General features: G+C 38.4%; 1 protein-coding gene across 1 annotated transcript; it reads left to right on the plus strand.

The window, feature by feature from the left end:
- The first annotated feature begins 1176 nt into the window (after nt 1-1176).
- Nucleotides 1177-24624, plus strand: LOC144989233 (uncharacterized). Its single transcript, XM_078941410.1, has 3 exons — nt 1177-1651; nt 12288-13295; nt 22071-24624. The coding sequence occupies exons 1-3, from the start codon at nt 1465-1467 to the stop codon at nt 22142-22144; spliced, it is 1269 nt and encodes a 422-aa protein (XP_078797536.1). The 5' UTR covers nt 1177-1464; the 3' UTR covers nt 22145-24624.
- The last annotated feature ends 1961 nt before the right edge of the window (nt 24625-26585 follow it).

Genomic DNA, 26585 nt, shown 5'->3' on the forward strand with positions numbered 1-26585 from the left:
CTGTAAAATCGAATTCTGGGGGTTTTCTCAATGTTTAGGGTGGGCTTTGGGAGATTTTAATCACCTTGTAAGTTTCATGAAGCTGGGAGATCGACCCAAAATCAGAAAAAAAGCTGCGGTTGGATCACAAAAATGTCCAGTAAATACACTTTACTTTCCTGAATGAAAGTCGAAGTAGACGCTATTCCAAAATGCACCGCGATGCATATATTAACTACATAAACTTTTCAATGCGGAAACCAAGTTTTTCAATGGCAGACTGAACATGCGCGAACGGTATGCGCAGTGACACGCATTGCGGTCCCTACTGTTATTCTCTTTTATGGTAAAAACCACAAGAAACAATTTTGCACACAACCTATAGTTTGGCAGACATTGTGTGCCAAAATCTACGATTTAATAATTCACGGTTTTTAGGAAAATGAATTTTTTTAGAATGATTTCCATGAAATTTCACACACGTTCCAATAATTTCAGTCTTCAAACACCGCAGGAGTTTTGTTGAACTTTGACCTCGGGAAGAAGCCGCCATCTTTGATTTTTAAAAACAGCACCTTTAGTATCAGATACTTACAAAAACTTGTCGTTGGGATTTTTATTGATTGTCTCGTAACTTTTCAGGCATCAATGGCAAGCTACTGTTGTAAACTACTAAGTTGTAGATTTTGAACGTGTGGTGAGCTCGCTAAAGGGGCACACTCATATTACTCCTTTATTTTTCAAAGAGTTTTTCTGAGTCAGTTTATGATGCTGATAACTATGCTAGCACTTGTAGCCACATTAGCATAACTAGCATGGTCAGCATAGTTAGTATCTTAATCAATGAGTGCTTCTGAGTTAGTTGAGAAGGAGGGGTTAAATGTGCGTAGTGGCTGCTCAGGAAGTGGGGTTTGGTCAAAGGTGGGTGCTAAGAGTGGCGGTGGTGTCTAGACTCAGGCGGCAAGGACGACAATGGGGCCTAGATGCAGGTAGTGAGGGCTGGTGGACCATAGAGGTGGGCGGTGAGGGCAGGTAGAGCGGGCAATACAACGCCACTCAAGACTTTAATTTGCAATTTCATATTCTTAAAAGGATTAAGAAAATTAATTTATTTCCATTCAGCAGGTTGTGGACTGACAGCTCTTCTCGTGGGGGGGGGGGGGGGGGGTAGGGGGGGCCTTTTGTAAAGCTGGGATACAGAGAGAACTTTTTTTTTAAACCACTTCATGACACTCTTACAAGGACGTTTACGTTCCAAACAATGGTCCTTCAGGGGCTCCTCCTCCAAATATCCTGAAAGAGACTGTTACATTTGTATTGGCGTTTTTACAATACATTCCTCCAAACATAAAAAAGCCTTCTTCTTTTGTTTTTGCAGGCCTCCCCCAGCATTGGCTGACTGAAGAGGACAGTCTCTGCAACCCACAAAGGAACTTCAGAGTGGAACCGGAGGAACCAGTTTTGAGGGTTCAGTTGGAGCTGAAGATGGGAGCAGGAACCATGTCTTCCCTTCAGTCTCTGAGAGAGTTGATCAGCGAGCGACTAGCTGCTGCTGCTGAAGAAATCTGCAGACTCTGTGAAGGAACCATCGTCCAGTACGAGGAGGAGCTCTGTCGTCAGCGCAGACTGCTGGATGTCATCTGGAAACCACAGCTGCAGCTCCACCACATAGGTATGTCACCTTCATCACACAAACACAGAAGAAGACCTTTGAGCTCCATGCTCTTCTTTATAGGGACCCGTCTGTCACTCAGTGGTGGTTCTACACTAACTTACTTCCCGGGCGAGTAACCCCCTCTCTCCCCGCACACATAGAAATTTGATGACTTCCTTTTGTGTTCTCTATCCTTATTTTTCCATTTTACACACAAAAAATCATAATTTCATAAACTACATGGATGTCAAACTCCGTCACACAGGCGGCCTAAATCCAAAACACGCTTTGAGTTTTGGGCCAAACAAGAAACATTTACTGAAAACACTAAAGCTAGACTTTTAAACTGAACTGAACATTAATAAAAACAGAAAGGAATATCAATCCAGAAGAAATCAAGTTAAACCTTAAATAACATATAATATTTTTCTCTCCATAAAAATACATTGTCAAAATTATACAAATATGAACATGCTACAGAACACAGCCTGGAGATATGTCATCACTTTGAGCTCTTATAAAACATTAAAAACGTAACCATAGAACTCCTCACTGGGGTTACTTCAAAAATATTTGGCATTTTCCTAATTTTGTGCAACACCAACAGTAAAAACTCAGCTCTTAGAGCTAATGGAAGAATTTCAAAGATTTCAGGTTAAAAACGAGCGACGAGAAAACCGGGTCGGCATTCTGGAGAAAAGACTGGACGATGTGGAACAACAAGTAAGGATGAATAATGTCATTCTCACTGGAGTACCGATCAAACCTCGGGCAAAGCTAAATGCAGCTGGAGCTAGCATTGCTAATGCTGATCGCGCCAGCATAGCTAGCAGTCCAGAAACGGAGAGCGGTGGAGAGTCTCTGGATCACCAAGTGGAATCATTTCTCACGTCTAAAGGGATTTCCCTGGATCTCAACACCATGGAGACCTGCCACCTGCTCCCCAGGAGAAAGGAGACGGATAAACCAGCGATCCTCATCAGGTTTGTGAATCACAAACACAAGCTAGCTCTGATGAACCAACGTAAAAATCTGAAAGGATCTGCTGCTTATCTGAACGACCATCTGACCAGGAGGAATGCTGAAATCTCCAAACATGCACGGCTTCTCAGGAAGCAGAAGAAGATTGAGAACACTTGGGTTAAAGGCTGCAGGATTTACGTCAAACCACTCGGTCCACCGGACCGGTCCAAGGTTCTGGTTGTGAACACCATGAAGGACTTTGAGAAGTGTCTTATTTCGGTCGTCTGAAACAACATGGAGTAATAAACCAAAGAGCCAAATAATTTCAAGAAATATGACGCCTGGATTCATCACTTTCTCCATCTGTCTGACGTCACCTGAATCAACAGCGGAGAGTTCTGACCTGCAGACAACTTGACCTCAACTTTCACTGAGCTGATATCAGCTGAAGAAGGATATGGACCTGAATCTAATGTCTGCAGACATAACATGGAAGAGACTAGAAACTGTTTAAACCCAGAAGATCAGCTGTTTTTTCAGCAGAAGAAGAAATGCCAACCTTGGACAATTGACAGATTATGGACCCTTTTATTTTACTTCACAGCATTACTTTATCATAAAAATATGTAAAAAATAAATGAATAAATAAATAAATAAAAATACAAAAAATAATAAAACAAATGATTAATCAATTAATGACAATGGTTAAATTGATTGACTTGGTAACACTTTATATTAAGATTCCTTAACAAGCTTTGTTAACACATTAACAAGCATTATAAATTAATTTATAGGGTGTTAGTAAGACATTTATTAGAACAATAAGTCTAATAAGGTTTATTAAATTACTTAGTTAACACATTTACAAGCATTATTATTAGGATGTTTTCAAGATACTAATGATGCATTTACTGATATTATAGGTGCCTAACAAATGTGTCAGTGTTAATAAGCTTAATAAGATTTATTAACAACCTTTGTTAACAAATTAAGAAGTATTATTATTGTTTGGGGTTCTAGTAAGATATTTATTAGCATTATAGATGTCTCACACAAGCCTAAGTGTTCATAAGCTTAATAAGTTTTATTAACTAACTTAACAAATTAATAGACTTTATTAATGTGTCAGATGCTAGTAAGATATTTATTAGCATTATAGATGTCTTGCAAATACCTGAAAGTGTTAATAAGATTTATTAACATCTAAATTCAGACCATTGTCTTCTAAATCCATATTACTCAACTGCTTATAAGCTTTACATATGTATTAATTAACTTTGTTAATAGTTTATTAATTGTTTTGCAGCACCTCATCTAAAGTGTGGAAGTTTTTTAGCACAAACAACCACAAAGCATAAAGATTGTAAAAAGAACTTTATGACATTAAAACAGACTAAACATACACAAATTGTTCTATAAAAGATATATAATAATTTGATTCAGAAGAATAATTTAAACAAAAAAAACATAGATAGGTGTTGGATGACTCTAGCATCAAAGCTATAAGGCTTAAGGATAAAGTATTAGCATCTATCCTGAGTGAAACATTCATGGCAAATCGCATCACCAGGAGACAGTTCTCTGGATTCAAAGCCAACTGCATTCAACCACTGTTGCCTTGCTTCAAAGTACACAAGAAAGTTGCACAAGCCAGTAATTTTTGAAGAACGAAGACAATAAACCTACAGGAGCCATGCTAAAGCTAACACGCTAACCTGCCCATCGAATGGGCAGGTTAACTAATGTCACCATTGGCTAATGAATCTGTCAATCAAACTCATCAGCGAAACAGGAGTGCTCACTTTCAGCCAATTGAATGGCCTCTTAGACTTTGCTTTCACACAGGTGACGAAAAAAGCCCCGCCCATCTTTGATTCTATACCGGTCGGTCGTTAGCGTGTTATCTTTAGCATGGCTCCTGTAGGTTTATTGTCTTCGTTCTTCAAAAATTACTGGCTTGTGCAACTTTCTTGTGGACTTTGAAGCAAGGCAACAGTGGTTGAATGCAGTTGCAGTGAATGCTTAGAATTGTCTCCTGGTGATGGGATTTGCAATGAAGGTTTCACTCAGGATAGATGCTAATACTTTATCCTTATTAGCTATGATGCTAGTCATCCAACACCAGTATATATGTTTTTTTTTAAAAATTATTTGTCTGAATTAAATTATTATATATCTTTTACAGAACGATTTGTGTATGTTTAGTCTGTTTTAATGTCATAAAGTTGTTTTTACAATCTTTATGCTTTGTGGTTGTTTGTGCTAAAAAACGTCCACACTTTAGATGAGGTGCTGCAAAACAATTAATAAACTATTAACAAAGTTAATTAATACATTTGTAAAGCTTATAAGCAGTTTAGTAATATGGATTTAGAAGACAATGGTCTGACTTTAGATGTTAATAAATCTTATTAACACTTTCAGGTATTTGCAAGACATCTATAATGCTAATAAATATCTTACTAGCATCTGACACATTAATAAAACCTATTAATTTGTTAAGTTAGTTAATAAAACTTATTAAGCCTATGAACACTTAAGCTTGTGTGAGACATCTATAATGCTAATAAATATCTTAGTAGAACCCCAAACAATAATAATACTTCTTAATTTGTTAACAAAGGTTGTTAATAAATCTTATTAAGCTTATTAACACTGACACATTTGTTAGGCACCTATAATATCAGTAAATGCATCATTAGCATCTTGAAAACATCCTAATAATAATGCTTGTAAATGTGTTAACTAAGTAATTTAATAAACCTTATTAGACTTATTGTTCTAATAAATGTCTTACTAACACCCTATAAATTAATTTATAATGCTTGTTAATGTGTTAACAAAGCTTGTTAAGGAATCTTAATATAAAGTGTTACCATTGACTTTTATTGATATTACTTCATTTGATAATTTGATACGTTGATTCATGATTTTTCCTAATGTAACATAATTTTGCACATATTTTTAACTTTTGATACTTGATGAAATTTTGCTATGAAAATTCCTGAAACAGTGTTGTGTCTATTTTACTGATATAGTATTATTTTTTAATCATATTAATGACTTTTATAAGTAACATAATCTTCATATATTTGGATACTTCATGGCCATGTTGATTTCTAATACTTATTTTTTACAAAATAATTTAAGTAATTCAGTCGTATGTTTTATTGATATTTCAAGATTCTTAATTCTGTCTGATAAAAGCTATAGGAACTGGACTTCCGGAATGCCGGCATAGAGGAGACACGCTCAGTCTGGGGCTCCCGCACTCGGTTCACTAAAAACTCCACAAACTCGAAAACAAAACAACAGAAAAGAAGATATGAGTGAAGGAAACACGCTGCGGAAAAGCCAAAGAAAAAAAAAAGAAGTGAACGAGCTGACCGAACCAGAAAGTATCGAGCACGAGATGGAAGAAGCGGCCAGCGAAGCTAGCTCGGACAACGAGAACCAGCGAGGCCACAGCGACACAAAGCTAATGCTAGACGGGCTAGCAAAAATTAGCGCTCAGATCCATGACTTGGACACAGAGCTGCGAGGGGCAAAGAACGAACTGAAGCAAGAAATATCTTCCCTCAGGCAAGATATGGACCGACAGTTCAAGGAGCACCACAACACGCTGGAAAGCCAAAAAGCCGACCTAGCCGAAGCCCAGACTCGCATTGCAACTTTGGAGGAGAGCAACATGGAGGCGAACGGTGAGCTCAAAACAATGCAAAAACAGATGCAACTTCTGCGGGACAAGGTTACGGAATCTGAAGCCAGAGCCCGGAGAAATAACATCAGAATCTTCGGGCTACCAGAAGAAGTTGAAGGGGGCTCAGTTATAACTTATCTAAACGATATGTTTAAAAAAGAGCTTCTCATACCGGCGGACTTTGATCTCCAGATGCAGCGCGCACACAGAACCCCCCCGATGAAACCCAAAGCAGGCCAGCGCCCGAGGCATGTCGTGGTCAATTTCTTAAGTTTTGCAACGAAAGACATGATCCTGAAGAAAGCTTGGCAAAAGAAAATAAAAGTGAACGACCAGCTCATCCAGTTTGACCACGACTACCCAGCAGAAATTGTTCAAAAAAGGCGCTCATACTCGGACATTAAAAAAGTTCTGAAGGAGCGGGGAATCCGTTTTCAAACCCCATACACAAGGCTGAGGGTTCATTGGAAAGAAGGCGTACAAAGCTACAATAGCGCGATGGAAGCGGCGGAAGACATTAAGAAGAGAGGGATCCATATCAACACTCCAAGCAGCGAAAACAGCAAGGGACTGGACCGGACCCCAGCAGCAGAGGGATGGCAGCGCGTCGGAGGGACAGCGCGGCGTGCACAAGAGAGGCTCCAGGAATACCAGAGGAAATAACCACAGGGAATCCGTAAATGGAGCCAATTTAAACAAAAAAGGCCGAGACGGAGCTCACAGACTGAGGAGGAAGGAACGTTGGACAAAGCTAGACTTATGTCTAGAGGCAGGCTCCCATCTGGAATGAGGACATCCTGCCCACCCACCAACGGGGACGAGAGAGGAGAGATGGATCATCCTTTCTCCATGTGGAAGTCAGAACTTACGTTTGTGTTCAGGTTTTACATTTTTTTACAATTTTTGTTTTCAGGGTCACGTTCTAGGTGCATAAATAGGATTGTTATAAGACAAAATGTGTAGTTTGAGTGTCGCCTCGTTAAATGTGAATGGGTTAACCACACCCAAAAAGAGGGGGATAATTCTGCAAAAATTAAAAAAAGAAAATATACAATTAGCTCTATTGCAAGAAACCCATTTAAATGATCAAGAACACGAGAAACTTAAAAAACTAGGATTCAGAAATACATATTACAGTTCATACAAACAAAGCCGCAAACGAGGAGTCGCTATTCTGATATCAAACAAAACTCAATTTGAAACTGACAAAGTCATAAAGGGGAAGGACGGGCAGTACATCGTTGTTAAAGGACGAATGGGAGACGCAGTTTTGACAATAGTCAATGTATATGCCCCACCTGAAAGTGATAAACAGTTTTTTAAATCCCTGTTTAACGTTATTGCTGAAGAGGCCGAGGGTATATTAATCTGCGGAGGGGACTTCAATGTAGCCTTAAACTTTAAATTAGACACAACTAGTAAACATAAACATAAAAAGACTATTGCCAAATTTGTTAAATTATCCATGGAAGAACTGGGATTGCTGGATGTGTGGAGAAGCTTAAACCCCCGTAAGAAAGATTACACACATTACTCCGCAAGTCACAAAGTACATTCACGAATAGACTATTTCTTTGTTTTTAAATCAGATATTAATAGAGTGGAAGAATGTAAAATTGAGGGTGCAGACGTGTCTGACCATAATACCCAGCACATGAAAGTAAATATATCAAATAGGAAGAAACAAACAACATGGAGACTGAACGTTGGGATTTTGAATAATGAAACAATTATAAAGGACATAAAAACCGACATAAAACAATATATGGATGACAATGACAATGGTGCGGTAGACCCTACAGTGTTATGGGATGCTCTTAAAGCTGTAATTAGAGGAAAACTAATAGCGAAAACAGCATGGTTGCGGAAAAAGAGAATTCAAAAATATGAAGAATACTCTGTAAAATTAAAAGAACTCGAACAGCAGCTTATAAATAAAAATACAACAGAAATATACCAACAAATACAAAATATTAAAAAACAAATCAACCACATATTAGAGGACGAAATAGAAAAAAAGATGATTTATTTCAAACAAAGCTATCAGGAAGTAGGGCCTAAATCAACAAAATTACTAGCCAAAAGAATTAAAAAACAACAAACTCTGAATACAATCTATGAAATCCTTGATCCCGAAACCAATAAAGTAACAAATAATCCAGAGGAAATTGAGAGAATATTCACTAATTACTATAAAAAGCTATATTCACAACCTCCTTCAGCCTGTGAACAAGATAAAAGAAGCTTTCTGGAAAATATAGATCTGCCATTTATCGGATTAAATCAAAATAAACTACTTACAGCTGAAATTACTACAGAGGAAATATTAAAAACCATAAGCTCTTTGAAAAACAATAAATCACCAGGCAGCGACGGGTTTCCAGCTGAATGGTATAAAATATTTAAAGAGGAGCTGACTCCAATACTACACAAATCTTTGAATTGGACCCTACAAAATAATAAAATGCCCATTTCCTGGTCCGAAGCAATTATTTCAGTTCTGTTGAAACCAGGGAAAAACAAACAGTCGTGCGCTAATTATAGGCCTATTTCAGTACTAAATATAGATTACAAGATCTACACGTCTATAATCTGTAAAAGGATAAACACTTTTTTACCTGACATTATTGATGAGGACCAGACGGGATTCATAAAAAGTCGCCAGACACACGACAACATTAGAAGAACCTTACACTTAACTGAAAGAGCCCAAAGAGAACATATAAGTACAGTTCTCCTAAGTATTGACGCGGAAAAAGCTTTTGACCGCGTTAATTGGGAATTTTTATTCTTAGTCTTAGAAAAAATGGGATTTAATAACAAATCGGTTGAAATTATAAAAACAATATATTCACAACCAACGGCTAAAATTAAAATAAACGGGAATTTAACAGGAACATTTAAATTGGAAAGATCCACTAGGCAGGGTTGTGGACTCTCCCCGACTCTGTTTGCTCTTTTTATTGAGCCTCTGGCACAGGCAATTCGAGAAAAACCTGAAATTAAAGGAGTTTCAATGAATGGCGTTGAACATAAAATAGGATTGTTTGCTGATGACCTAATAGCGTACCTCGAACAACCAGAATCATCAATTCCACAGTTTATGAAACTGTTGGGAACATTTGAAAATTTATCGGGATATAAAATTAATATTTCAAAAACTCAGACTCTAACATTCAACTATGTTCCCTCTGAATACATTAGAAACAACTTTAAATTCAATTGGAATATGAAAAGTATTAAATACCTAGGAGTAGAAATAACACAAGACTTTCAACATGTAAACGTTAAAAATTATTCAGAAGTACAAGACAAGATAAAAAAAGACATAGAAAGATGGTCAACACTCCCACTAGATTTCAGCTCTAGAATCGAAATAGTGAAAATGAACATATTGCCGTGGTTTTTATTTCTATTTCAAGCTCTACCAGCACAGGTCTCCAACACTCAATTCGCAACGTGGGACAAAACAATATCCAGATTCATATGGGACAACAAAAGATCCAGAATAAAATATGGCACCCTCCAGCTTCCAAAGAACAAAGGAGGTATGGCTTTACCAAAGCTAAAAGAGTACTATATCGCCTCACAATTACGGTACTTATGCTGTTGGTGTAACCCCCATTATAATGGAAAATGGAAAAATATTGAATGTGAAACTTTACAAGAACCTATTCAAAACATTATTGGTGATAAAGAGTTATATGAAACAAAGAAAAGGCATTTAGATCCCATAACAAACCATACACTAACTATATGGTTCAAACTACTCCAAAAATACAAAATCTTAAATAGTGCAAAAAAATTAAAATGGGTAGCATATGACAGGCAATTTAAACCAGCAGAATATGATCAGACCTTAAATATTGGACTACAAAAGGAATAACAGCATGGTGCTTGCTAGAAAAGGACGGACAGCTGGAGAGTTTTGAGAACTTGACTAAACAATTTCACCTTGAAAAACAGGATTTTTTCAGATACTTACAAATGAGAAACTACCATAAGAAAGCAATACAGAGCGGCTCCTCTGGGGATGAAGGCGGGATAGTTCACACAATAACAAAGACATATAAAGATAACAATACTAAATTGATTAGTATGTTATATAAATCATTGATGGAATATGACGAAAACACAACTTTGAAAGCAAAAGATAACTGGGAAAGAGAATTAAACATAAAGATAACTGAACAGGACTGGTTAGATATGTGGAGACACCACCATACCACCACTGGATCTCGAACGTGGAGAGAGTTTGCCTGGAAGAACCTTATTAGATTTCTCATAACACCTAAACTGAAGAGCAAACATTTGAAAACAAATCAGAGCTGTTGGCGCGGATGTGGAGAAATAAATGTTGACCACTCTCATGTATTTTGGAAATGTCAGAATGTGACAGGTTTTTGGAAAATGGTGGGCGATCTCACATGCAAAGTGCTGGGATACAAAATTCCTTTGTTGCCAGAACTGTTTTATCTGTACATGTTTTCAGGAAACTTAATCCACCAAAGTGACAAATACTTATTTAAAGTCATGTCACTAGCCGCTAAAAAAACAATAACCAGAAACTGGGGCACTACGGAGATCCCTTCAAAGGAGCAATGGACTTCAACAATCAACAACATATATTCAATGGAATTAATAACATACAGGCTGAAGCTGCAAGAGGCACAACTACACCGAAAGTGGAAAAAATGGACACTGTATAACAGATAGACATGTGAAACACCTAGACTTGACCTTTTTCTTTTCTTTCTTGTTTTTTGTGATGTTGTCTGAGATGTATGTTCATGTAACAAAAACTAATAAAAATAAAGTTATAAAAAAAAAAAAAAAAGCTATAGGAACTGGATAATAATAAATCATGTAATAAAATGGTTATAGTATAACGGGGTGGGATTATATAAATTCGCTTCCTTCCACTCCCTTTCAAGCAATATTTATGAATGTCTAATTAGCCTAAGTTTGATTAGTTATTGTACGAATGTATAAGTTATGATTGTATTGTTTTTTGTGTATTATTTCTATTTGATTGCTTGAAATAAACCATTTCAAATTAAAAAAAATCTTCACAGATTTCAAAAAATGTCCCATAGCTGCTCACAACAGAGGACACACTCTGGACTTGGTCATTACCGACTCCATTTGCGAGTTGAGTTGATTGGAAGTTTAATTCCAAATGAAGACAGAAGAGTAGTTTGTGTAGTTGGTGGTTTACACATAAATCTATGTTTTTGTGGTGCCTGCGGAGATGCCCTACCATGTTAGAGTTGCCGCCTGTGAGAGAATATGGTACATGCACATACATAGTGCAGCTTGCAAACCGTTGTTTGTTTGTTTGTTTTTTTGTTGACAACGCGAACGTTGTCAACATAACTCAATGGAAATCCAATATACCTCCACACCAGCGACTTCCGTGAAAGAAGAGGGGATTCGAGTTCTGTTGATGGGTCTCCATGCTATCTTTTGAGTGGCTGTTAGAGGAGGTTGACTCGCAGCACTTCTTTTTTTAAAAACTATATCAACAATTAGACTCGCAGCCCTTCAACATGTTTTTTTCTGCTTTGCAAGTAACCAGACGCAGCATGGGGGCGTGGCAGCATCGACGATTCCATTTTTGAATTTGAAGTTCAAGACTGTGACTTAATTTCGATCGATTTCGATTTAAAGTCGAAAATCGTGACACCTCTTATAGAGAATAATAGCAGAACTTTAAATGTGACCTGTGTAAATCATTTAACATTCAATTTAAATTAAATATTGACATTTTTAATGATATATTTGCTTATTTATTTCAAATTTTAAAGAATGAATGTCACATTTATTTAATTATTTAATGGCGTCTATATGTATTATTTCAATGAGTCTCTTCTGGTCCTCCAGACTCCTCAGACATTTTCTCCAATGATCACAGAGTTTATTGATGTTTGACGAAACCCAAAAGTCCTGGAAACATATAAAAGGCTCCTTGTTGTGTTTGTGTTCCTGCAGTTCTCCCCCAGCATTGGAAGATTGAAGAGGAAGATCTCTGCAACCAGCAGAGGAACTTCAGAGTGGAACAGGAGGAGCCAGAACCTCCACAGATTAAAGAGGAACAGGAGGAGCCAGAACCTCCACAGATTAAAGAGGAACAGGAGGAACCAGAACCTCCACAGATTCAAGAGGAACAGGAGGAACCAGAACCTCCACAGATTAAAGAGGAACCAGAACCTCCACAGATTCAAGAGGAACAGGAGGAACCAGAACCTCCACAGATTAAAGAGGAACCAGAACCTCCACAGATTAAAGAGGAACAGGAGGAACCAGAACCTCCACAGGTTCAAGAGGAACAGGAGGAGCCAGAACCTCCACAGATTAAAGAGGAACAGGAGGAACCAGAACCTCCACAGATTAAAGAGGAACCAGAACCTCCACAGATTCAAGAGGAACAGGAGGAACCAGAACCTCCACAGATTAAAGAGGAACCAGAACCTCCACAGATTCAAGAGGAACAGGAGGAACCAGAACCTCCACAGATTAAAGAGGAACCAGAACCTCCACAGATTAAAGAGGAACAGGAGGAACCAGAACCTCCACAGATTAAAGAGGAACAGGAGGAACCAGAACCTCCACAGTTTAAAGAGGAACCAGAACCTCCACAGATTCAAGAGGAACAGGAGGAACCAGAACCTCCACAGATTAAAGAGGAACCAGAACCTCCACAGATTAAAGAGGAACCAGAGGAACTCTGCATCAGTCAGGATGAAGATCAGCTTGATCTGAAGCAGGAGACTGATACCTTGATGGAGATTCCTACTTATGAGGAAGATGAGAACAGTGAAGCAGATCTAAACAATCAGCATAGCTTTAATGTAACTGATAGTCAGGATGAAGAAGGAAACCAACATGAAGAACCAACATCAACTACAGATGAAGAGACAGACCCACAGAACAGAGATCAGAGGAAGAGGAGGGACAGAAGTCATGTCCAAAGTGTGGACAGCTCTCACATGTCAGCAGGTCAGTGTGACTCTGATCTTCATCTCCACACTATCGGTATGTTCACTTCAACAACGGTTCTATCTTGAGCTTCAAGCTCTCCAAACATGCAGTCCATCAACAGCGTGTCCTGGAAGAGTCTCTTCTGTCCCTTCCAGTTGAAAAGACAGAAGACATTGTTGGTCAGTGCAGCCCACAACATTCTTCAAATCAGATGATCTTAGTTAGTCCCTCCAGCTAACGACAAACAGGAAACCTTAACAGATCAAAGAGAAAATTGCTAGCAGATAAAAAAGTCCAATCTGTTTAGTCGTCTGTGGTTCTAAGTTTGTAGTTCAGTTCTTTTCAGCAGATTTCTCTGTCAAACCCAAAATCCCATCTAAACCTCTTTGATGTCTCCATGTCTGCAATTCCAGACATTCAGACGGATTCTATTTCCAAAACTACATTTCAAGGTAAAACCCAAAGACAGGGTCCTGCTCATGGATCTGCAGACAGAAAAGATTCAAATCCCTCCAAATCCCAAATGGTTGGTTTGTCAGCTACGCGCAAGACAAGGAAAACGTGTCATTCATAGAAACTGACGGGCTGCAGTAACATTAAACTTTCATTTTAAGGCGGGGGCCGCAAAATATCATCTTGGAGGCCGCAAATACCCAGCGGGCCGCGAGTTTGAGACCCCTGCTGTACACTCTGGCACTGGTACACTAGCCGCAGGTTGGAAGAACGAATCAATAGTTTGCTTGCTCATAGCTCAGACGCACATATCAGGTTATGATGATATTTGTCTCCGTTTCCTTCCCACAGATGTTTACGCATGGTCAATTATCTCAAGGCCCCTCCCCCTCCACGCATTTTAGCCACTTACAGTGGCTTTCCCTATTCTTCTGACTAGGGCTGGGCGATATGGCCTAAAAATAAAATCTCAGATTTTATTTTTTTTCATTCGATTTCCGATGTTTTTCCCAATCCCCCCCCCCACCCCCCCACCCCCCCAATCAAATGCGAGACAAATGTAACCCCCAGTTCTGGGATAAATAATAAATAAATAAACACACTCTTGGAATCAAAGTTAAGTATAAGATTTTTCTTCTTCTCACTCCCTTTTTGGACTTGTGTTTAAATAATTTTGTCTTGTTTTTGTCTAATTTTTTTAGTCTACACTTGTTTTCACTTGTCCACAATAAAAAGGTTACTTCCTTACTTGAGGTCCCAGCTGTGTTTTCAGTCCCACTTTGTAGTCTAGACTAAGAGGAGACAAACATTCACCTTGACAGTAGCACCATTTTAAGGATTAACAATACAGCTCATATCTGGGGTCTAAGGTTTTAAATAAATTAAGAAACCCCGTCTTCTGCACAGAGATGATCATGAAGCAGCAGGAGTCACAGTAAACATTAATTCATTTAATCAATTTATCGCCCAGGCCTACTTCTCACACGCATTGGTCGCCTCACAGACAATCACTCAATGAAACGCGAGTGTGTGCTCGCGTCTCATGAGTGAGTGTGTGTGTTAGCGTGTGCGCTCGCATCTCATTGATTATTTCATTGATTATTTCACTGATCATTGACATGCCCCTTCCACGTTTAATGTATAAAAATATACGGAGGGTGGGGGAGGCAAATTTACTGGTAGCACATGTGCGACTGAATGTAAAATTTAGTCGCACACTCTCAAATTTTGGTCGCAAATGCAACCATTTTGTCGCAGTCTGGAGCCCTGAAATACAAGAAGCAGACATCAAGTCTAGAGTCTCCTATTTAAAACATAAAATCAGTAGGAACACTCTTTCCACGGCTAATGTTTTTAGCACGTATTAGCCTAATGCTAACCCTTTTTTCAGGTCCTTGCAGCCAAGAAAAAAACACTGGCCACAAAGATTAAAAAAATCATGAGTGAGCAGGCCCTTAATAATAATCATAACAGTAATAAAAGCACATTTAGAAGATCGTCTCCTGCAGCTTCCCGTTGATTTTGCTGTTCCAGGACAGCTACAGCCCCATGAACAATGCTAACAGACATTAAGTGTTTTTTTTACTTTATTTGTGAGTCATATGATGCAGTTACATTTTTAAAATGAAAAAGTATTTCTGTTAATCCACTTTAATTGTCAAATTAGATAAATCTAACCGAAATTTGCTACACATTTACTAAACAATTTTTTGAAAATGAAATGTCAAATACTATTTTCTTTATCATTTTAATTAAGTGACAGAATACGCGGTGTTGAGGAAGAAAATGAAAAAGCGGTTTGGTGGATTGCTTTTTCTTTTTAATTTTGAGTAAACAAATACAGCTTCATTTGAAAATAATAATAATAATGATCCTGTGTTTTGAAACTGTTGCCGGTGAGATGACAGGCGCAGAGATGTGGGCTCATCTGTGGATGAAACGTGAGTGCATGAGTGGGAAAAGCACAAAGCAGATCTGCATGTTTATGACTGCACAGCTGTTTTTTTTGGTCATGTCAGTCATTTTACATCTAATTAATGAAATGATTAAGATTGGACTCCGGTGTTTTCGGTTCATTGACCTGTCTTGCAGTCAAGAAAATGGATTCAAGTATTTCCATTTCATTCCAGAACTAAGCAAACAAGCTATTTTCGTCCAGCCTTGGATCTCTTTTGCTGGTCATGAAGGCCAGTATGGGGTGTTGTTACTTTAGGGTCAAACAGGAATTATATTATTCAGGAAATGCTGAGGCTAAGTATCCCATCGTGCATCACACATTTCCCATAATGCATCTTGACCAATCATGTCCTGAATTTCGGGCCGGGTCGGGTTCTGACTCGGGCTTAAGATCTTACCTGTACTTTACGCTGATTTTGCTGTTCCAGGACAGCTACAGCCCCTTGAACAACGCTAACAGATTTCACTATGCTAAACTTTTGGCTTTTGCTGGTTGGATCAACAGGCACTGATGTCATTGCCCCGCCTCCCCGTGGAAATGCTAACTGGAATTGTGTTATGCAACACTATTCGCAGGGTGGATGTGAAAATGAAAAGACAATCCCCTCTTTGCACTTTTATTTTAATTATGACACAGAATAAGTGGTTTTTAAGTAGAAAAGGAAAAAGCATTTTGAATTTTATTTTTTAATATGAGTCATATGATGCAGTTACATTTTCAAAATAAAAAAGCATTTCTGTTAATCCATTTTAATTGTCAAATTAGATATATCTACTGTAACTGAATATTGCTACACATTTACCAGATAACTTTTTGAAAATGAAATGTCAAATACTATTTTCTTTATCATTTTAATTAAGTGACAGAATAAGCAGTGTTGAAGAAGAAAATTAAAAAGCGGTTTGGTGGATTGCTTTTTCTTTTTAGTTTCGAGTAAACAAATGCAGCTTCATTTTGAAAATGAAAAAGCATTTCTGGTTTTGTCTATTATTTTTAATTATGCTACACAAAAGCTACCATAGATAATATTGTCCGAAACAGAATTCATCGTACTGCTTTTGTCAGGAGTCACATCATCAATAAATGCAAGAGAACCAGGTCCAATAGCAGCCATACATGCCCACACCATGACATTACCACCACCATGCTTCACTGATGACATGGGATGTTTAGGATCATGAGCAGTTCCTTTCCTTCTTATACTCTTCTCTTTCCATGACTCTGGTATAGGGCTGTGACGATAACCGCATCACCGCACTTTTTTTTTTTTTTTTACATTTTCAATGTGGTGCTTGATTGGAACTATAATAAACACATTAAACACATTCATCTTTGCTGATAATTTACTTTTTCTGCTAGTCCTGTGTTCAGACTTTCCTTCTTTCTTCCAGACTGTCTTCTCCTCCTCTCCCACCGTGCCTGTCACTCTCTCTCGTCTGCGTGCGCTCTCTCACTGCCTCTGCTGCACGTGGCTCCCTTTACACACAGAGGCGCGCGCTTTCAGAAGCACACATCCTCATTCTAAAGGCCCGTACACACCAGGACGAATATTCGCCAGGCATTATTCGCCACGTCTTTTGTGTTCACACCCAGGCGATTTTCGCTGACGATGAGCCGAGCCAACATGCAATTTCATTCCCTGACATTAGATGGCGCTTAATGTAAAACAGAAATACTCCTGTACACAAGGTGGTTTTCACTCAGAAGAAGAGAGCCAGTATTTACGCGCTTGTCAGAATCATACAAAGAAAACATGAATATTTCAAGCACCAGTAGCTCCAGCTCCAGTTCCAATGATGAAGAAATTATTGTTCTGTTGAATGATGAAAGACGCCGGAAAAGACGCCGATTTTGGGTACATCCCATAGTTACGAGAAGAGAAGAACATGGTGAGTTTTATCGACTGGTACAAGAGCTGAAAATGTATCATGAGCGTTTTCGGGGATATTTTAGAATGTCCGTCATTATTTCTTTGCGTCAGTGTAGCCGCTACTTGGCGTCTCTCTTCTTTGCTGGTATGTGTGCTCAGAAAGGCAGTGTTGTGTTTGAGCGCCCCCAAGTTGTGTTTTACTGTAACTTCAGAAGCTCCAGACACGTGTGCAAAAGCGCCATTCTCATTGGTCGAATAGATTTTGACGCGGTGCGTCAAACCAAAAAAACGAACCCGAGGCGTTTTTAAAAAAAGGGACGCTTTGACGCGTGGCGTTTTTTCGCGTCGGTGTACACACTCACATTGGTGCCCTTTGTTTAGTCAGGAGGCGTTAAACGTCGGCAACTATTATGTGCAGCGCAAAGTTAACATGTCTGTATAAACAAAGGCGGAGCTTCCTGCCCCGTGTTATTCATGGGTGTCAGGCTTCGTGGCTACCGGTAAGGTGACAAAGTGTCTGCAGTCTGTTTATTACTGGGAAATATAAAATATTCGGAGAAGATGTCTTTACCAAAGAGTACAGGTGACACTCGCGTGCAGCTACAGAGCAGAAGAATCAACACGCACCAATAACACGTGTGCGCACCTTCCTACACAAGACGCTCTGTGCTCACACACAGTCAATCTACAACCCCTATAGTTAGTAGTTAGTTCACAAGCTAGATAGGTTGTTGTTAGTTGTTACTGTTATTTGTTAATAAAGAATAATGCATCGTAATTTTATTTATTTCCGATGCGGCCGCCGGGGGATTTGGTGTTTTTTTTAATTTATTTTTTATCTTGGTCTCATCTGTCCATAGGATGTTGTTTCAGAACTGTGAAGTTTGTTTTAGATGTTGTTTGGCAAACTCTGGTCTGGCCTTCCTGTTTTTGAGGCTCACTAAGGTTTTACATCTTGTGGTAAACCCTCCATTTAGGGAGTTTTCTTCAACAGGGACAGAATTATTCCTTCATCCACCTCAGTTTTTTTCTGTAATCTCCCGGGTCGTTTGCCGTTGCTGAGCTCCCGGTGCATTTCTTCTTCTTAAGAATGTTGTAATTGTTATAAGGAGGGAATAACACACACCTGGCCATGGAACAGTTGGGAATTACTTACATTACTTTTGGTTTCTTAACCCTTGTGCTATCCTAGGCACTTTAACATTGGGAGTTGGGTCATCTAGACCCACTAGACAGTGTGCTGAACCTTTTTTCTTCAATGATTTGTGATCTTCACTGGTGTCTGTGGATGACATGAAATCCTCTCCACCTTTATCCACCTTAGTCATGGTAGGGAGAACACGTCAATGGAAGGGGGGGTCATAAGATAGCACAAGGGCTAACAAGTGGGAGGCACATATGCAAACTCTTGTAATTCACACACCGCTCACCTGATCTGGAAGTAAATACCCTCAAATTAAAGCTGACGGTCTAATTCATTGTGGTGGTTTATAGAACCATAAATGTTGGAATTGCTACTGTCCCAATATTTACAGACCTGACTGTATATCAGATTATTATTTTGTTGGAATTAATTAATTATTTAGTGGAAACGAAAACCTTTTTTTTTTTTTTTTTTAACTTGTCCTGTCCAACAGCTGGGCAAACAGATGAGAGCTGAAGGCCTCTTGTGTTGGACAGATTTTACTTTAACAACAGGGGTTATGAATCTTCAGACAAACCAGAGGAATGTCTGAATAAACCCCTTTTGTAATTGAGGCCAAACTTTATTAGATTCCATCATGTTTGAAAATCTTTGGTGTTGGACCGGACGGAAAAGGAAAGGAGGGAAGAAGAGAGAGAGATGTTAGAGAGGAGGGGGGATAGGAGGGTGATAATAGGAGGGGGGGGGGGGGGGGGTAGAACCATGAAGCAGCCTAAAGCAACAACTTTACTGGATGTTTATCATTATGGTAAGGCTCAAGTGTAAAACAAATCTCAAAGGGCGGGGCCTGTCCACACACACATTCAAATGTTATAAACACACCTGTTAACTGCAAAGGTGTCCACATGTCAACATGTACACAAAACATGCACACAATACAGATATTATTCACACACGCATACTTATGCCTTTAAACCAACTAGTGTGAAATATTTCATTCAATCATGCAAACTATTAGTGCAAAGGTGAGCTAGCACCTGTGCTCAGGTGAGTGTTTATGTTCTTCTAAATGAATGGTGGAATGTGAAAAGAAGGAGGGAGAGTGTCCAGCCATCCCCACACCCAGACCCCCGCCACAGCAACAGCGGCAGCCAGAACCCCCTTTTTTTTAACCCATGGCAGATCACGGGCTCCGTAGTAATTCATTACGTTACTAAACTAAAGTATATTTTGCGAAAACGTGTAGATTTACCTCGTCTTCATAATTTACTTTTTCTGCTAGTCCTGTGTTCAGACTTCAAGGGTTTCTATGGGAAACTTTTTATCACTTCTCCTTCTCTCCCGCCTGCGCGCCCGGCTGTCACTGCCGAGCACCACGCGGCACGCGCTCACTCTACTTTTTTTTATTTTTTCAAACTTTATTGAATGTAACAATTCAATACAAAACAATGTTAAACAGCAACAACGAAGGAACAAGCCAGTGGGTTATTATTACATTTGATTATAAATCCGACACCGTCACTGAAGAGAGACTGAAGCATGTCAGAGACATGGCAGGAATAGATAGGAATATGTTAGATGGAGTAATGGGTGGAATTAGTAGTATGGACAGCAAGATATTTAATGAATGCGTTGAAGATGAAACTGTATGCACTAAGCTTTAAGCTGAATGTCAAAGAATCAAAGGCAACTCCAAATACCTGAATCTCAGACTCAAATGCAGTATAATGTCAGAGTACTTCATTTAGTTTTTCTTTACAACACTGTAAGCAGTAAGTATTTCTAGTTAGCTGAACGATCTCAGTTAGACCTGCATGATATGAGGAAAACTCGCGATATGCAATATCAGAGATTAAAATTGCGATAACGATATAATTTGCGGTATATAAACAAACAGCAAAATAACCAAATAACCATTCCCATTTTATTGCAACAGTTTAAAAATTATAATCCAAATCACCCTCGTTGACATAGGTGACAAACATCTAACATAATAGGGCTCATCTGATTGGTCAACAATGTGAAGGCGTCCATCCGATTGGTCAAATGCATTAAGGGATTTATTTGATTTGTTAAATGGTTCAAGCTGCCATTAGATTGTTTTAGCACATTTAAGGTTTATGATTTATTGCGATATTTGCCGTCTTTTGCGATATGCATATTGCAGAGCTGGATTTAGCGATAACGATAAATTTGCGGTATATTGTGCAGGCCTAATCTCAGTAATTTATTTTTATTTAATTTTTCAATTATTTAATTTAATTAAGTAACTAAAGTAACTAAAAAGTAAATCTAACTTTGCAACAGTAACAAAAAGCAGAACGTCAAGGCAGTCAGAGCAGAAAAGTAAATAAAACTTCTTAACTATTGATTAGGAACAAATGTGAAATAGCAGTGATTAGAAGCAGCATGAAAACTTCTGAACTAGTGTTACCTACTACACTGCAGTGCTCTCTTCAAAAAATCTGAAACAGACTAGAGCAGATTTAAGTTTGATATGCTCTATTTTCAGTAATTGAAAAGTATAAAGAAGTGCTAGATGTCACCAGAATGCACCAAATTGCACCATATTAAAATTTTCGGGAGGGGCATGCCCCCGGACCCCCTTAAAGTTGCAACCACCCGCGGAGCGGCGGGTCCCGCTGTGCACTGTGTTGGGCCAGTAACTTTCAGGCAGGGCCAGTAACTTTCGAAAACTACTGGCCCTGTGGGCCACTGCAAATTTCTGGGCTGTGTCAACCCCTGACATGTGAATGTAACTTTATTAGCAGCATATTCCTAACATAACACAGCTGGTGTTGGGCTGAAATAAGCCTCAGAGACTGTGTCAAACATTTACTATAGATGCCTGCATCTTTACTGTCAATAATGGCAAGAATCCAAAACATTCCAATTGTTTTCAGACTTTTTTCCTTTTTGTAATTTCATATAAAAATAATTGGAGACAGAATCAGGTTAAAAGTACATTTTCTGTCAGTCCCTCTGTCCCCTTTCTAATAAATCTATTTATTTCAGTATGATTTAATTTGAGTATACAGTTAAATGACACTAAAGACCTGTTTGTACCATTTATGAATTATTTATCTGCAAATTAATTTCCCTAAAAAAACAAATAAAATATTTTCTTTCTATAACTGGTTCAGACTACAAGTTATTGACTGAAAAAGCTCTCCTCATATGGGGGAGGTGTAGGGGGCCTTTTTCAGCACAGTTTGATACTGTTGTGCTAAAGAAAACAAAAAACTTTTTTTTAATTAAAAGTTTTTTAATGTGCATATACTGAATGATACTGCAATCATTTGTATTGATAATTAAGAATAAATAAAGTCACCGTAGTATTTAAAAGGACCTGTTCTTGTGTTTCTGCAGCTCTCCCCCAGTGTTGGATGACTGGAAGAGGAAGATCTCTGCATCCAGCAGAGGAACTTCAGAGTGGAACATGAAGAACCAGAACCTTCACAGATTAAGGAGGAACAGGAGGAACCAGAACCTCCACAGATTCAAGAGGAAAAGGAGGAACCAGAACCTCCACAGATTAAAGAGGAACCAGGGGAACTCTGCATCAGTCAGGATGAAGAGCATCTTCATCTGAAGCAGGAGACTGATACCTTGATGGAGATTCCTACTTATGAGGAAGATGAGAACAGTGAAGCAGATCTAAACAATCAGCAGAGCTTTAATGTAACTGATAGTCAGGATGAAGAAGGAAACCAACATGAAGAATCAACACCAACTACAGATGAAGAGACAGAATCATCATCAACTACAGATGAAGAGACAGACCCACAGAACAGAGATCAGAGGAATAGAAGACACAGAAGACATGTCCAAAGTGTGGACAGCTCTCACATGTCAGAAAGTCAGTGTGACACAGATGTTAGAAAAAATCTTAAAAAGACTAATCTTGGTAAGAAATACAAACAATCTCCAATCAGGTCTGGTAAAAACTCAAGAATAATTACTAACCCGTCTGACTACATGGAAACTGGGTCTGATGAAAGATGTTATATCTGTAAAGAATGTGGTAAAAGCTTTTGTAACATATCTCAGTTCAGAATTCACACCAGAATCCATGCAGAACATAAAAGATTTTCTTGTAAAGAATGTAATAAAAGCTTTAGTCGCAGATCTAAGCTCAAAACACACATGAGAACTCATACAGGAGAAAAGCCTTTTTCGTGTAAAGAATGTAAGAAAAATTTTAGTGATGAATCTAATCTCAAAACACACATGAGAACTCACACAGGAGAAAAGCCTTTTTCGTGTAAAGAATGTGGTAAAAGCTTTAGTTGCAGATCTAGTCTCAAAACACACATGAGAATTCATACAGGAGAAAAACCTTTTTCGTGTAAAGAATGTAAGAAAAGTTTTAGTCGTATATCTTTTCTCCAAACACACATGAGAACTCACACAGGAGAAAAACCTTTTTCTTGTAAAGAATGTAAAAAATGTTTTAGTCAAATATCTAATCTCAAAACACATATGAGAACTCACACAGGAGAAAAGCCTTTTTCTTGTAAAGAATGTGATAAAAGTTTTAGTTGTTCATCTGATCTAAAAAAACACATGAGAACTCACACAGGAGAAAAGCCTTTTTCTTGTAAAGAATGTGATAAAAGTTTTCGTGATGTATCTACTCTCAAACAACACATGAGAACTCACACAGGAGAAAAGCCTTTTTCTTGTAAAGAATGTGATAAAAGTTTTAGTTGTTCATCTGCTCTTAAAAAACACATGAGAACTCACACAGGAGAAAAGCCTTTTTCTTGTAAAGAATGTGATAAAAGTTTTAGTTGTTCATCTGCTCTTAAAAAACACATGAGAACTCACACAGGAGAAAAGCCTTTTTCTTGTAAAGAATGTAAAAAAAGTTTCAGTCAAATATCTCATCTCAACAAACACATGAGAACTTGTGAGACCTTTTCTTGACAATGTAAGGATTTAGTGTAAACTCTAAATTCTAAACTTTTTTGATAAGAGGTCGACCTCTCAACCTCTGTACCAGAATCAGAATCAGCAGAAGACTTTATTTTACGGGAGGGAAAAGTTCTGCATCTCAGAAAAATTAAATATTTTAAAACAAGTTTTTAATGCTTAAACTTCTGGGGTGAAACCTCAATGTTCTAATGAACTCCATAGCAACCAGAGCTTTCATTTCATGTACACAGAGCCACAGGCTGATGGCCTCCATACCCTATTCCATACCCTATTGATGCAGTAACTTCATTAGAGGGAGGCACAAGTGAGAATTGGATCTGTAGAAATGAAATTGTCTACATTTAAAAAAAAAACTTTGGTTGTTTTAATGTATGATTCGCTACAGGAGGTCCTTTGTCCCAACAGCAGTTAGACTATAGAATGACACAGTTTAGGACTGCTGAAACTGCTGCTGTATTTACATATTTAGTTATGACGTGTACTTTTACTTCCACTTTTTATTGCTGTTTTAACTCTTACTGACTATTTGGTTTTCTAACTGCTATATGTCTTGTTTGGCTGCTGTAACAACTGAACTTCCCTCCAGGGATCAATAAAGTTTTGTCTTGTCTTATCCTGACTTTCCTGAACAGCTTTTTTAGGTTTTCATCTTCTCTAAGCCACAATTATCAAAAGCAAAAAAGTAAAGGATCAATACAATTTAGTCTATGTGTAATGATACTAGGCAATGAGTTTCACAAAATGTGCAAAAATTGTTCACAACATGAATTATTTTAGATAATAGGAATGAGTTGTTTTGAATCATTAGAGCTAACATCTAGTAGAGTTAACATTTATTGGAGATGGGTATTGTTAAGATTTGATCTATTAACTCCTCTTAATCTGCAGCTCTTCACTCTGGTACCTTATTAGTATTCTTTTTTGTGGTGCAAGTTTACACTAAAATAAAATGATCAATAAATACTGTTAAGATTTTTCTATCCTGGCTTTTTGTCTTCTATTTTCTTTATTTTTGCTCCTGAACATTGATTTGGAGGATTGTTCCAGGTAGGATCAACTCCATAGCTGCAGGGGGCAGTATAAGGAAAATGTGAATCCTAATCTATCAGGTAGGTAAATGAGAAGAGGTATTTAACTAGGTGACGGTGTGCAGGTGGGGGTTTTGTCTGGCAGTCATGGTGAGCTGAACAACAAACATTTCAATGCTTGGATGACTTCAGCGACCCCATTGGTATGTTTATTTCAATTTCATTTATATTCTGATATTTGTGGGAACAATTTTCAATAGGGATGGGAATAGAAGCCTCATAGGGGTTCATGTAATTGTGCTGGAAAAATGAACCACCCATTCAGGGCTTTGAAACCACACAGAACAGCGGCATCTGGTGGTGGACTAGATGTATATCGACATGTTTCAACAAAGCTCCTTGGAACACTTCAATGTGGAAATGATGATGAAAAAACATAAAGCAGAAAAATTTTGTTAATGATGACTGAAGAAAAAGATGTATGCATTCTGTTTCTAATCTTTTACTACATTTAACAAATTAATGTTTAATTGTACATGCATTCTGTTAGAATAAATGTATCCATAAGTTATCCTATATTTACTCTGAACTTTTTTAACTGTAAAAAGTGTATACTTGTCTGCGAGAAACAGCCCTGAGAAAGCGGGAAGAATTTGTTTTCTCTGCATTGAACTGGGAATTCACCTTTGACCTTTTGATCCTTGCCCTGAAGCCACAGGAGCTGACTGATGACCCTTGATCTGCAAAAAAGACCCTAATCCCCTGGGGGGAGTAGCAATCTCCTGGGAACGGATGTCTCTCTGTTTTATGACCATTGGGGGCTGTGTGTGTGTGTGTGTGTATGTATGTGCATGTGTGTGTGTGTGTGTGTGTGTGTGTGTGTTTACAACCACCTCCTTGTATGCTGTATGTTAGGTAACGCCCTGATTTTAAATAAAGGCAGACTCTTGAAAACTCAGAGCACACGTGGAATGGCTTGAGTATGTTCCTGTCTGCTCTCCTCGAGAAAAGAGATAAGTGAGTATGTGTCCTTTCTTCAAGCTCAAAAATAGTTAAGAAGTGTTGGCTTAGTTGTAGACCTAACACATTCTCATATTGCTATCTGGACTTTTCACCCCGCTGCTACAGAAGTGTTAGAGCAGAAGGCATATGCAGGCTGTGCTGTGCAGAGAGACGGGAAGTCACAGCGCAGCATGTTCAGAACAGGAAGTAGGGCCCCTCGTCTGCAGACAGAACTCAGATGTACATCATGCAGGTGTGAGGACATTTCCAGAAGCAAAGCAGAAGCAAGCAAGAGGCCACGGTGAGGACGGAAAGGAATTGGACAGCCACCAGCAAAGGGGTTACGTCTGCCCACAGGAGGAGGAACTCAGAGCCGCTATAAAGACTTCTCCGTAGGAAGTCCCCGGTGCTTTTTCTCTTCTCTGCGGGGGCCCTGTTCCCAGCTGTACTTCTGTGTTTTTCTCTTGCTACTGTTTTAGAACTATTGTATCAGGGAATAAAGTTCTAATCTTTACTGGTTCGACTTATGGTCATTTTCTCCTCGACTACTTGAACACGCAAAGGAAAAAGCTGCAAAACGAAAAGATCTTTTTCCTTCATGATTTAAAAAAAAAGCAAAACAACACAACATGTGACGCTTTCTGTGAGAAGTGCTTGACACAGCAAAATACATATCACATGAAGAAAAAAATACACGCAGAAAGAACATGTATAGTGCCAGACTCCAACCTAGATCCTCTGGATGTATATGCCGTTGACTACTCCACTGAGCTGTCTCCATTCACATGAAAAGAGCTTGACATCAGAGATTCATTCCAGTGTTTTTTTTTCTTTTTGATACACAACGTTCATGATGTGTTTTATTAGGAAAAACTGAGTTGAAATGATCCTGAGCCACAGAAAGTTTTTAATAGGA

The sequence above is a fragment of the Oryzias latipes genome, chromosome 2, assembly GCF_053564925.1.
Source record: "Oryzias latipes strain Hd-rR chromosome 2, Olatipes_Hd-rR_3.1".
In the NCBI taxonomy this organism is placed as follows: Eukaryota; Metazoa; Chordata; class Actinopteri; order Beloniformes; family Adrianichthyidae; genus Oryzias; species Oryzias latipes.